The following is a 13459-nucleotide window of genomic DNA, read 5'->3' as shown; positions in this document are numbered from 1 at the left end:
ATATGCATCTAAATCACTATCTCAAAAAGCATTAATAATAGCTTTTAAAAAGTTCTTAAGTCCTGGCGGTTGAATTGTAAAGCCTAATGGCATTGGGGAGTATTGACCTCTTCATCCTGTCTGAGGAGCATTGCATCGATAGTAACCTGTCGCTGAAACTGCTTCTCTGTCTCTGGATGGTGCTATGTAGAGGATGTTCAGAGTTTTCCATAATTGACCGTAGCCTACTCAGCGCCCTTCGCTCAGCTACCGATGTTAAACTCTCCAGTACTTTGCCCACGACAGAGCCCGCCTTCCTTACCAGCTTATTAAGACGTGAGGCGTCCCTCTTCTTAATGCTTCCTCCCCAACACGCCACCACGAAGAAGAGGGCGCTCTCCACAACTGACCTATAGAACATCTTCAGCATCTCACTACAGACATTGAATGACGCCAACCTTCTAAGGAAGTACAGTCGACTCTGTGCCTTCCTGCACAAGGCATCTGTGTTGGCAGAGAGAGCATGTCTCATGAGGAAAGGTTGAGTGAGCTAGGCTATACTCTTTGTAGCAGAGGAGGGTGAGAGATGATTTGTTAGAGGTGTATAAGGTGATAAGAGACATAGATCAAGTGGACAGTCTTTTCCTCAGGGTGAAAATGGCTGATATGAGAGGGCATCATTTTAAGATGATTGGAGGAAAATATAGTTGGGGGGGGGATATCAGAGGGAGTTATTTTACACAGGAAATGGTGGGTGCATGGAACCCACAGCCAGGGCTGTGGCAGAGGAAGATAAATTAGTGATATTTAAGAGACTCTTAGGTAGGCAGATGAATGAAAGAAAAATGGAGGGATATGTGGGAGGGAAGGGTTAGATTGATCTTGGAGTAAGTTAGGTTGGCACACCATTGTGGGCTGAAGGGCCTGTACTGCTCTATGTTCTAAACTACCTACAAGGAGCAGTTTCCTATCAAACGCATCAATCACCTTCCTTCAACTCTAAGCTTCAGAATGGTCTGATCTTTGCTACTGACACATCACTTTCTCATGCTGAGCAGCAACTGTGCAGGAAATTGGACATTCAACATTTTGGGAGAAAGGGGAGAAAGATCCCATTTTAAAAAGGTGGGGGGAACAGGTGGAACAAAAATCTGGATGATGGGGTGGTAAATTGGATTAGTAAGTATGCAGATGATACTAAGGTAGGTGGTGTTGTGGATAATGAAGTAGGTTTTCAAAGTTTGCAGAGAGATTTAGGCCAGTTAGAAGAGTGGGCTGAGCGAAGGCACATGGAGTTTAATGCTGATAAGTGTGAGGTGCTACATTTTGATAGGAATAATCCAAATAGGACATACATGGTAAACGGTAGGGCATTGAAGAATGCAGAAGAACAGAGTGATATAGGAATAATGGTGCATAGTTCCCTGAAAGTGGAATCTCATGTGGATAGGTGGTGAAGAGAGCTTTTGGTATGTTGGCCTTTATAAATCAGAGCATTGAGTATAGGAGTTGGGATGTAATGTTAAAATTGTACAAGGCATTGGTAAGGCCAAATTTGGAGTATTGTGTACAATTCTGGTCATCGAATTATAGGAAAGATGTCAACAAAATAGAGAGAGTAGAGGAGATTTACTAGAATCTTACCTGGGTTTCAGCACCTAAGTTACAGGGAAAGATTGAAAAGTTAGGTCTTTATTCTTTGGAGCGTAGAAGGTTGAGGGGGGACTTGATAGAGGTATTTAATATTATGAGGGGGATAGATAGAGTTGACGTGGATAGGCTTTTTCCATTGAGAGTAGGGGAGATTCAAACAAGAGGACATGAGTTGAGAGGTAGGGGGCAAAAGTTTAAGGGTAACACAAGGGGGAGTTTCTTTACTCAGAGAGTGGTAGCTGTGTGGAATGAGCTTCCAGTAGAAGTGGTAGAGGCAGGTTCGGTATTGTCATTTAAAGCAAAATTGGATAGGTATATGGACAGGAAAGGAATGGAGGGTTATGGGCTGAGTGCGGGTCAGTGGGACTAGGTGAGAGTAAGCATTCAGCACGGACTAGAAGGGCCGACATGGCCTGTTTCCGTGCTGTAATTGTTATATGGTTAAAAGCTGGTAGGCAATTGATGGATCTAGGGGAGGGGATGGGTGGTGATAGGCAGCTGTGGAGTAGACTCGATCAGCCAATGACCTAACTCTGCTCCTATGAGAGTTGGAAATAGTGACAGAAGTTAGGAGATAATAGATGTAGATCAAAGTGCCAGAGGACTAATACTGATGTAATCTGATTGGAAAGGAACATGGAGCATGGAATTACTGTCTCTGTTTCTACACTCCCCCTTCCCTTCTGCCTATCACCTCTCAAATACACTTCACATTTTGCACCAGAAGATGAGATTATCATCACCACATGATGGCTGGATTCACATAGAGTCATATTATAAATGTTAGGATTCTATATAAGACCATAAAGAATTAGGCCATTTGGCCTATCGAGTCTGCTCCGCTATTTCATCATGGCCGACCCATTTGCATTTCAACCCCAGTCTCCTGCTTTCTCCCCATATTCCTTCATGTCCTGACTAATCAAGTGTCTATTAACCTCTGCCTTAAATATACCCAAACACTTGACCTCCACAGCCACCTGTGGCAATGAATTCCACAGATTCACTGCTCTCTGGATAAAGAAATTCCTCATCTCCATTCTAAATGAACATCCCTCTATTTTGAGGGTATGTCTACTGGTCTTAAACTCACCCACCATAGTAAACATCCATTCTATATAGACCTTTCAATATTTGATAGGTTTCAATTAGATTGTCCCTCATAGCGAATTCCAGTGAGTAGAGGCCCAGGACCATCAAATGTTTCTCATATGATAAGCCTTTCAATCCCAGAATCATTTTCATGAACCTCAATTGAACCCTCTCCAAAGTCAGCACATCCTTTCTTAGATAAGGAGCCCAAAGTGCTCACAATACCCCAAGTGAGGCTTCATCAGTGCCAAAAAAACATTACATCCTTGATTTTATATTCTACTCCTCTCAAAATTTGCCTTCCATAACCACCAACTCAACCTGCAAATTAACCTTCAGGAAATCCTGCCTGAGGATTCCCAAGTCCCTTTGCACCTCAGACTTTTGAATTTTCTCTCCATTAAGAAAATAGTCTACTCTTTTATTTCTTCTACAAAGTGCATGACTGTGTACTTCCCAACACTGTATTCCATCTACCACTTCTTTGCCAATAATCCTGATCTGTTTAAGTCCCTCTGTTGACCCAGAGGTGGCCTTCACTTCTATACTACAAAATCTGACTCCAGATCAACATACCAGGTTGGAGATGGTTTTCCACCCTCTGTGGAATCTTATGCAGCTTTGGAGGACTGCTCACCACCCAAGTATCTCCTTGTGTCTGTGTCCATCAATCTTTTCCTATAGGCTGCCCTTACAGAGTTCTTTAGAGTGGCATGATCTCCAGAACAAGAATTACCCTTGTTCTGGAGAACAAGGTCTCCAGAAGAATGTCTAGGTCATTCATGCACCATGACGAAAGACCCTAATCTTCAAATTTAGCTTCTGGCTCAACTGTCACTACTAAGACAAATTAAAGTTCTTAGATATGGAATCAGAGAGACATGAAGGTTTGGCTGTTGTTAGACTTAAAATTTAAGAGACAGATCCCAACACAATCTACATCCTGAGACAAGATAGACCCTGCACCTTACTGTCTGCTTGTTACATTTCATTCTTTCTGTTATTGCTTTACCTCATACTATCTCAGTACACATGGCAAAAATAAAACAACTCCATTTTCAGCTGCCACTACTGAGACAACTTGAAATTCAGAATCAGATTCAATATCAGCATGTCATGAAATTTGTAAACTTTACAGATGCAGTTCAATGTACTACATGATAGGTATAGGAAAAACGGAATTACAGTAAGTATATATGTATGTTAAATAGTTAAATTAAATAAATAGTGCAGAAGTAGAAATAAAAAGTAATGAGTTTGTGTTCATGGGTTCTCGGATCTGGAAGCAGAAAAATGCAAGGGTTTGGCTGTCGTTGTTGGGAAGAGAAGGATCCCAATTCCATCTACATACTTTACATCTGAAGAGATTTTGAAATGAGAGATACTGGGGTTAGTCACAGGGGTGTCAAACTCATTTTAGGTCACGGGCCGGATTGAGCAAAATGCAGCTTCATGCGGGCCGGATCAGTCGGACGCGTGCGAACGCAGCTTTCGTTGCCTCCGTTTTTTCAGCCTGCTCTCATGTGTCTCAGTCTCTGCTATAACTACAAAGTGTTTCACTTTACAAATTCCATTTCTTATGAAGAAGACTGCCGAATAAACACTAAAAACCCTGAAAACCTGGTACATGAATAAACTCAGCATTAGCCATATCATACGCCATAGGCGCTTCGATTACTGGGGCCAGCTTTAATAGTAATTAGATACTATCTCGTGGGCCAAAGATAATTCCACCGCGGGCCGGATTTGGCCCGCGGGCCTTGAGTTTGACATATACTGGAATCCAGAAGGTGAAACAGAATTAGTGTTTCAGGTCAAGATCCTTTGTCAAAACTTCACCTTAACTGCTGAGAGTTGCCATAATTTTTTTTTATTATTTCAGATTTCCAGTGTCTGAAGTTTTATTTTCTATACCCTCTGCCCCCCACCCCCTCCACTCAGTTTCACAGCACCTGAGCACACCCTCGAAGTGGTCTTGGAGCTCATGCTTTCTTTAATATGCCCTGAAATTATGGGCTTGCACAACACAATATGTCCACAGAATTGCAAGTCGGCTGCTAAAGAACTTCGAGGGGGGTGAAAGCAGTGGGGGAGGTGCTGGGGAATAACCTGCTTGTAACTATGACTTTGCACTGAACTTACTGGTGATCGGTGATGATGCTTCTGTTGTGAAAGGCATCCTTCAGAATTCCAACCTTGAGCTGAGCAGAATCCATACTCCTGCAATCTGGGACAAATCTGAAGAAAAGCAGGCAGAGAATTCCATACAGGCACAGCATCTTTAGCCCACTCTTCTGTCGTTAGCTCCTTCTGTTGTATTGCTCCACTGCAGATGGACAACTCCCACACAGCACCTTTATCTGTGCTGATATTAAACTGCAACTTTTTCCACTTGTAGTTCAGCCAAGTTACCAGCTCATTGATCCAGAATGTGTCCTTCACTTCAGTGTGACAAACTTCTCAACTTCCTCTAACTGCTAAAATGTAACCAATTGAGTCATAACAGCATTCCATGTTAAGAGGCAAACAGCCTATGTTATACTTACCAATCTGAAAAAAAATCTTAATATTTGAGTAAAATGGTGTTTAAAGCATAATTTTCAAACCTAATTGTTACTCAGGGTTATTAAAACTAGAGGCTCCTTATGGAGTCACAGAACACGACAGCACAGAATCAGACCCTTTGGCACATGTTGTGCCTGCTGAACCATTAATCTGTCAGTTACTTACTCCTTTATTTATATTTACTCATTAATTTTTTCTGATTGGAATCACACTTGGAATAGAAACATAGAAAACTTGCAGCACAATACAGGCCCTTCGGCCCATGATGCTGTGCCGAACATGTACTTTCTTAGAAATTACCAAGGGTTACCTATAGCTCTCTATTTTTCTAAGCTCCATGTACCTATCCAGGACTCTCTTAAAAGACCCTATCGTATTCGCCTCCCCCACCATTGCCGGCAGCTCATTCCACACACTCACCACTCTCTGCATAAAAAACTTACCCCTGACATCTCCTCTGTACCTAGTTACAAGCACCTTAAAAATATGCCCTCTCATGCTAGCCATTTTAGCCCTAGGAAAAAGCCTCTGAGCATCCACACGATCAATGCCCCTCATCATCTTGAACACTTCTATCAGGTCACCTCTCATCCTCCTTCGCTCCAAGGAGAAAAGGCCGAGTTCACTCAACCTATTCTCATAAGGCATGCTCCCCAATCCAGGCAACATTCTTGTAAATCTCTTGTGCAACCTTTCTATGGCTTCCACATCCTTCCTGTAGTGAGGCGACCAGAACTGAACACAGTACTCCAAGTGGGGTCTGCCCTATATAGCTGCAACATTACCTCTCAGCTCCTAAACTCAATCCCACGATTGATGAGGGCCAATGCACCGTATGCTTTCTTAACCACAGAGTCAACCTGTACAGCAGCTTTGAGTGTCCTATGGACTCAGACCTCAAGATCCCTCTGATCCACCACACTGCCAAGAGTCTTACCATTAATACTATATTCTGCCATCATATTTGACCTACCAAAATGAACCACCTCACAGTTATCTGGGTTGAACTCCATCTGCCACTTCTCAGCCTGGTTTTGCATCCTATCAATGTCCCGCTGTAACCTTTGACAGCCCTCGACACTATCCACAACACCCCCAACCTTTGTGTCATCAGCAAATTTACTAACCCACCCCTCCACTTGCTCATCCAGGTCATTCATAAAAATCATGAAGAATATGACCTGTCTACAGCCACTCTTTGCCTTCTATGAGCAAGACAATTCTGGATCCACAAAGTAATGTCCCCTTGGATCCCATGCCACCTTACTTTCTCAATAAGCCTTGCGTGGGGTACCTTATCAAATGCCTTACAGAATTCCACATACACTATATCTACTACTCTAGTAGTACATCAATGCGTTTAGTCATATCCTTTCAATCAGGCTTGTAAGGCACGACCTGCCTTTCACAAAGCCATGCTGACTATTCCTAATCACATTATGCCTCTCCAAATGTTCATAAATCCTGCCTCTCAGGATCTTCTCCATCAACTTGCCAACCACTGAAGTAAGACTCACTGGTTATCATTTCCTGGGCTATCTCTACTCCCTTTCTTGAATAAGGGAACAACATCCGCAACCTTCCCATCCTCCGGAACCTCTCCTGTTGCCACTGATGAAACAAAGATCATCACCAGAGGTTCAGCAACCTCTTCCCTTGCCTCCCACAGTCGCCTGGAGATGTTGTGGTCCATGTAGGGACCAATGACATGGGTAGGATGAGTGAGGGGGTCCTGCGTAGGGAGTTAGGTGCGAAGCTGAAGAGCAGGAATTCCAGGGTAACAATCTCAGGATTGCTACCTGTGCCACGTGCGAGTGAGGCAAGGAACAGGAGGATTATACAGATTAATACGTGGCTGAGAGGATGGTGCAGGAGGGAGGGCTTCAGGTTTGTAGATAATTGGGCCTTGTTCCAGGGAAGGTGGGATCTGTTCCGAAGGGACGGTTTACACCTGAACTGGAGCGGTACTAACATTCTTGCAGGGAAGTTTGCTAGTGCTTCTGGGGGGGGGGATTTAAACTAAATTTGCAGGGGGCAGAGATCCAGAATGTGAGAGAGGATAGCGAGATGAAGAATAAAGGACAGGTGGGACTACACGGTTCCGGAATATTAAGTGTGTAGTAGAGGAAGGTGGGGCGGAACAAGTGATAAGGAGGATTCATGTACAGAGGGATGGTCTGACGGAACATGGAGTTAAATGTGTTGAAAGAATAAGTAAATTTAGGAAGGACAACAAAATTCTAGGGGCGTATAGCCCGATGGGAGTTCGAGGAGCTGGGTTAAGCACAATAGGCAGCGATTCAAACAGAGAGGAGAAATGGGTTAAAAATTCTATATCTGAATGCACGAAGTGACAGAAATAAGGCGGATGAGCTTGAAGCCCAGGTGCGAATGGGTAACTATGATGTTGTTGGGATAACGGAGACATGGCTGCAGGGAGATCAGACCTGGGAAATGAATGTACAAGGGTATACGTGCTATCGTAGGGACAGAAATGTGGGCGGGGGGGGTGGGGTGGCCCTGTTGGTGAGGAATGAGATTCAGTCCTTTGCAAGGGGGGACATAGGGTCAGGAGAAGTAGAGTCTGTGTGGATAGAACTGAGGAACAGTAAGGGCAAAAGGACCCAAATGGGTGTTGTCTACAGGCCACCAAACAGCAGCATGGATATTGGGTGCAAGTTGAATAGGGAGTTAACATTGGCATGTGGCAAAGGTAATGTCGCAGTAGTTATGGGGGATTTCAACATGCAGGTGAACTGGGAGAATCAGGTTGGTGCTGGACCACAGGATAGGGAGTTTGTAGAGTGCCTACGGGATGCATTCTTGGAACAGCTTGTACGAGAGCCGACCAGGGACAAGACTATTCTGGATTTAGTGTTATGTAATGAACAGGATTTGATAAGCGACCTCGCAGTAAAGGAGCCATTAGGAGGTAGTGATCACAATATGATAAGCTTTTATCTGCAATTTGAGAAGGATAAGGGCAGCTCGGAGGTGTCAGTGTTGCAGATGAACAGGGGAAACTATGGAGCCATGAGGGAGGAGCTGGCCAAAGTTGACTGGACGGATAGCCTAGCAGAAAAGACAGTGGAACAGCAATGGCAGGTATTCTTAGGAATAATGCACGAGGTGCAAAATCAGTTCATCCCCCAGAGAAGGAAGGATTCAAAGTGGGAAAAGGGGCCACAGTGGTTGACAAAGGAAGTCAGAGATTGCATAGCATTAAAAAAAAGGAAATATGACAGAGCTAAGGTGAGTGGGAGGACAGATGATTGGGAAGTTTTTAAGGAACAACAGAACTTAACTAAAAAGACAATACGGGGAGAAAAAATGAGGTACGAACGCAAGCTAGCCAGGAATATGAAGGAAGATAGCAAAAGCTTTTTTAGGTATGTGAAGAGAAAGAAAATAGTTAAGAACGATGTTGGGCCCTTGAAGAATGAATTGGGTGAAATTGTTATGGGAAACAGAGAAATGGCAGAAGAATTTAATGAGTACTTTAGATCTGTTTTCACTAAGGAAGACACAAGCAATCTCCCAGATGTATGGATGGGCCAAGGACATAGGGTGACAGAGGAAATGAAACAGATTGACATTCGGAAGGAAATGGTGATGAGAAGACTGATGGGACTGAAGGCTGACAAATCCCCAGGTCCAGATGGTCTGCACCCTAGGGTACTAAAGGAGGTGGCCCTGAAAATTGCAGATGCATTGGTAATCATTTTCCAATGTTCCTTAGATTCAGGATCAGTTCCTGAGGATTGGAGAATGGCTAATGTTATCCCACTTTTTAAGAAAGGAGGGAGGGAGAAAACAGAGAACTGTCGACCTGTCAGCCTGACATCGGTGGTGGGAAAGATGCTAGAGTCCATTATTAAGGATGAAATAGTGGCATATCTAGATAGCGGTGATAGGATTGGGCCGAGCCAGCATGGATTTACCAAGGATAAATCATGCTTGACTAATCTGTTGGAGTTTTTCGAGGATGTAACCAGGAAGTTAGACAGGGGAGATCCAGTGGATGTAGTGTACCTCGATTTTCAGAAGGCATTTGATAAGGTCCCACATAGGAGATTGGTGGGTAAAATCAAAGCTCAGGGCGTCGGGGGGAAGGCATTGACATGGATAGAAAACTGGTTGGCAGATAGAAAGCAAAGGGTAACGGTGAATGAGTGTTTCTCGGAATGGCAGGTGGTGACTAGTGGGGTGCCACAGGGCTCGGTATTGGGATCACAGCTGTTTACCATTTACATTAACGATTTGGATGAAGGCATAGAAAATAACATCAGCAAATTTGCTGATGATACTAAGCTGGGTGGCAGTGTGACATGTGATGAGGATGTTAGGAGAATTCAGGGTGACTTGGATAGGCTGAGTGAGTGGGCAGATACTTGGCAGATGGCGTTTAATGTGAATAAGTGAGGTTATCCACTTTGGGAGTAAGAACAGGAAGGCAGATTATTATCTGAACGGTGTAGAGTTGGATAAGGGAGAAATTCAAAGAGATCTCGGAGTCCTTGTTCATCAGTCACTGAAGGTGAATGAGCAAGTGCAGCAGGCAGTGAAGAAGGCTAATGAAATGTTGGCCTTTATTACAAAGGGAATTGAGTACAAGAGCAAGGAAATCCTCTTGCATTTGTACAGAGCCCTGGTGAGACCACACCTGGAGTATTGTGTACAGTTTTAGTCTCCAGGGTTAAGGAAGGACATCCTGGCTGTAGAGGAAGTAGATTCACGAGGTTAATTCCTGGGATGTCTGGACTGTCTTACGCAGAGAGGTTAGAGAGACTGGGCTTGTACACGCTGGAATTAAGGAGATTGAGAGGGGATCTGATTGAAACATATAAGATTATTAAGGGATTGGACAAGATAGAGGCAGGAAATATGTTCCAGATGTTGGGAGAGTCCAGTACCAGAGGGCATGGTTTGAGAATAAGGGGTAGGTCATTTAGGACAGAGTTAAGGAAAACCTTCTTCTCCCAGAGAGTTGTGGGGGTCTGGAATGCACTGCCTCGGAAGGTAGTGGAGGCCAATTCTCTGGATGCTTCCAAGAAGGAGCTAGATAGGTATCTTATGGATAGGGGAATCAAGGGATATGGGGACAAGGCAGGAACTGGGTATTGATAGGAATTGATCAGCCATGATCTCAAAATGGCGATGCAGGCTCGAAGGGCCAAATGGTCTACTTCTGCACCTATTGTCTATTAATAGTCTACCTTATCCAGTCCCGGTGACTTATCCAACTTGATGCTTTCCAAAAGCTTCAGCTAATGCTCAAGCTTTTCAGTCCACTGTAAGTCATCCCTACAATCACCAAGATTCTTTTCCATAGTGAATACTGAAGCAAAGTATTCATTAAGTGTCTCTGCTATCTCCTCTGATTCCATACACACTTTTCCACTGTCACGCTTGATTGGTCCCATTCTCTCACATCTTATCCTCTTGCTCTTCACATACTTGTACAATGCCTTGGGGTTTTCCTAAATCCTGTCCACTAAGGCCTTCTCATGGCCCCTTCTAGCTCTTTCATTCTTAAGCTCCTTCCTACTAGCCTTATAATCTTCTGGATCTCTATCATTACCTAGTTATTTGAACCTATCGTAAGCTCTTCTTTTCTTAACATTTGTGAGTGAATGATTAGAATGAGTGTTAGCTGAGGCAGCACCCACTGAGTTTGAGCTTGCTAACCCCAGGAAGAGTAGAAGAGAATTGAAGCACTCTAATCAATCTTCTTACTAAAGCTGAATGCTCGAGTGTTCTGGGATGCAGCTTAAATCAGAGTACATTTTATAAATTACTTGAATGAGGAAGTGGAAGAGTGAACTTACAAATGGCATGGAGTTGTGGATAGCGTAGAAGGAGACTTTGACAGTGATGCGGAGATGGGCTGACAAATGGGAGATAGAATTCAATCTAGAAAAGTGAAAAGTAATTCACTTTGGAAGTTTGAACTTGAAAGCAGAATATAGAATGGCAGGATTCTTGACAGAGTTGAGGAACAGAGGGACCTTGTGGGCCATGTTCATAGATCCCCCAAAGTTGAAACCAAAATTGATAGGGTATTTAAAAAGGTGTACGGTGTGTTGACCTTCATTAGTTGGGGGATTGAGTTTCACAGCTTTTAGGCAATGTTAAAGCTCTTTAAAAGTCTGGTTAGACAACCCTTGGAATAGTGTTTGGTTCAGGTCAATTTATAGGACATACATCAGTACAGCACAAGAACAGGCCCTTTAGCCCACTATGTTGTGCCAAACCAATTAAATTATTAATGAAATGGTTAACTAATATCTTCTCCCTATACAATGTCCATAACCTTACATTTTCCTCACATTCATGAGCTTATCTAAGCATATCTTAGAAGTCTCTAATATTTCTGCCTCTACTACCAACCCAGGCAGTGCATTCCAGACACCCACCACTCTCTGTGTAAAAGGAACTTGCCCCTCACAGCCCTTTTGAAATTACCCCCTCACCTTAAATGAATAGCCTCTGGTATTAGACATCTCTACCCTGGTAAAAACATATTGTCTGTTTACTCTATCTATGCCTCTCATTACTGTGGAGTAAAGGGAATTACAGAGGCATGAGATGACGGCAGAGCAGCAATGGCTGGAATTTCCGGAAGCAATCGGAAGGCGCAGGATATATACATCCTAAAGAGGAAGAAGTATTCTAAAGGCAAGATGACACAACCGTGGCTAACAAGAGAAGTCAAAGCCAACATAAAAGCCAAAGAGGGTATATAATAGAGCAAAAATCAGTGGGAAGTTAGAGGATTGGGAGGCTTTTAAAAACCAACAGAAGACAACTAAAAAGTCATTAAGGTAAAGATGGATATGAAAATAAACTAGCCAATATACTAAAGAGAATACCAAAAGTTTCTTCAGATACAAAGTGTGAAAGAGAGGCAAGAGGGGATATTGGACTGCTGGAAAATGATGCTGAAAAGGTAGTAATGGGGGGGGGGGGGATAACAAAATGGCAGACAAACTGAATAAGTATCAGTCTTCTCAGTGGAAGATACTCACAGTATAATAGAAGTTCCAGGTGTCGGGGGACATGAAGTGTGTGAAGTTAGCATAACTAGAGAGAAGGTATAAACTCCAGAGTACTGAAAGAGGTGGCTGAAGAGATTGTGGAGGCACTCGTAATGATCTTTCAAGAATCACTAGTTTCTGGAATGGTTCCAGAAGACTGGAAAATTGCAAATGTCACTCCATTCTTCAAGAAGGGAGAGAGGCAGAAGATAGGAAACTACGGGACAGTTATTCTGACCTCAATGGTTGTGAAGATGTTGGAGTCGATTGTTAAGGATGAGATCTCAGGATACTTGGAGGAACATGATAAAATAGGCTATAGTCAGCATAGTTTACTCAAGGGAAAATTTTGCCTGACAAATCCATTGAAAATCTTTGAAGAAATAACAAGCAGGATAGACAAAGGAAAAATGGTTGAATGTGTTTACTTAGATTTTCAGTAGGCCTTTGACAACGTGCAACACATGAGGCTGCTTAACAAGCTATGAGCCCATGGTGTTACAGGAAAGATTCTAGCATGGATAAAGCAGTGGCTGATTGGCAGGAGGCAAAGAAGGGGAATAAAAGGAGCTTTTTCTGGCTTGATGTTGGTTCCACAGGGGTCTGTGTTGGGATCAATTCTTTTCACATTATATGTCAATGATTAGGATGATGGAATTGATGGCTTTGTTGCAAAGTTTGCAGATAATACAAAAATAAGTGGAAGGGCAGGTAGCTTTAAGGAAGTAGAGCCGCTACAGAAGGACTTGGACAGAGTGAGAGAATGGGCAAAGAAATGGCAGATGGGATACGGTGTTGGGAAGTGCACTTTGGTATAAGAAATGAAAGGGTTGACTATTTTCTAAATGGAGAGAAAGTACAAAAAATTGAGGTGCAAAGGGACTTGGGAGTTCTTGGGCAGGATTGTATAAGGTTAGTTTGCAGGTTGAGTCTATGGTAAGGAAGGAAACTGCAATGTTATCATTCATTTCAAGAGGACAAGAATATAAAAACAAGGATGTAATGTTCAGACTTCATAAAGCACTGTTCAGGCCTCACTTGGAGTACTGTGAGCAGATATGAACCCCTTGGAAAGGATGTGCTGAAAATGGAGAGGGTGCAGAGGTTCATGAAATTGATTCCAGAATAAAATG

General features: G+C 43.1%; 1 protein-coding gene across 1 annotated transcript in view; it reads right to left on the bottom strand.

Annotated features, from left to right (window-relative positions):
* LOC140730294 (multiple coagulation factor deficiency protein 2 homolog) overlaps nucleotides 1–5149 on the bottom strand; it is a 35210-nt gene extending 30061 nt beyond the window's left edge. Inside the window, exon 1 of the mRNA XM_073050507.1 lies at nucleotides 4867–5149. Coding sequence (XP_072906608.1) covers nucleotides 4867–5003 — 137 coding nt within the window. The 5' untranslated portion in view covers nucleotides 5004–5149. The remainder of the gene's footprint in view (nucleotides 1–4866) is intronic.
* Nucleotides 5150–13459: the final 8310 nt, after the last annotated feature.

The sequence above is a fragment of the Hemitrygon akajei genome, chromosome 7, assembly GCF_048418815.1.
Source record: "Hemitrygon akajei chromosome 7, sHemAka1.3, whole genome shotgun sequence".
Lineage (NCBI taxonomy): Eukaryota > Metazoa > Chordata > Chondrichthyes > Myliobatiformes > Dasyatidae > Hemitrygon > Hemitrygon akajei.
The sequence above is the reverse complement of the archived record's forward strand: the minus strand, read 5'-3'. Positions and strand labels throughout refer to the sequence as shown.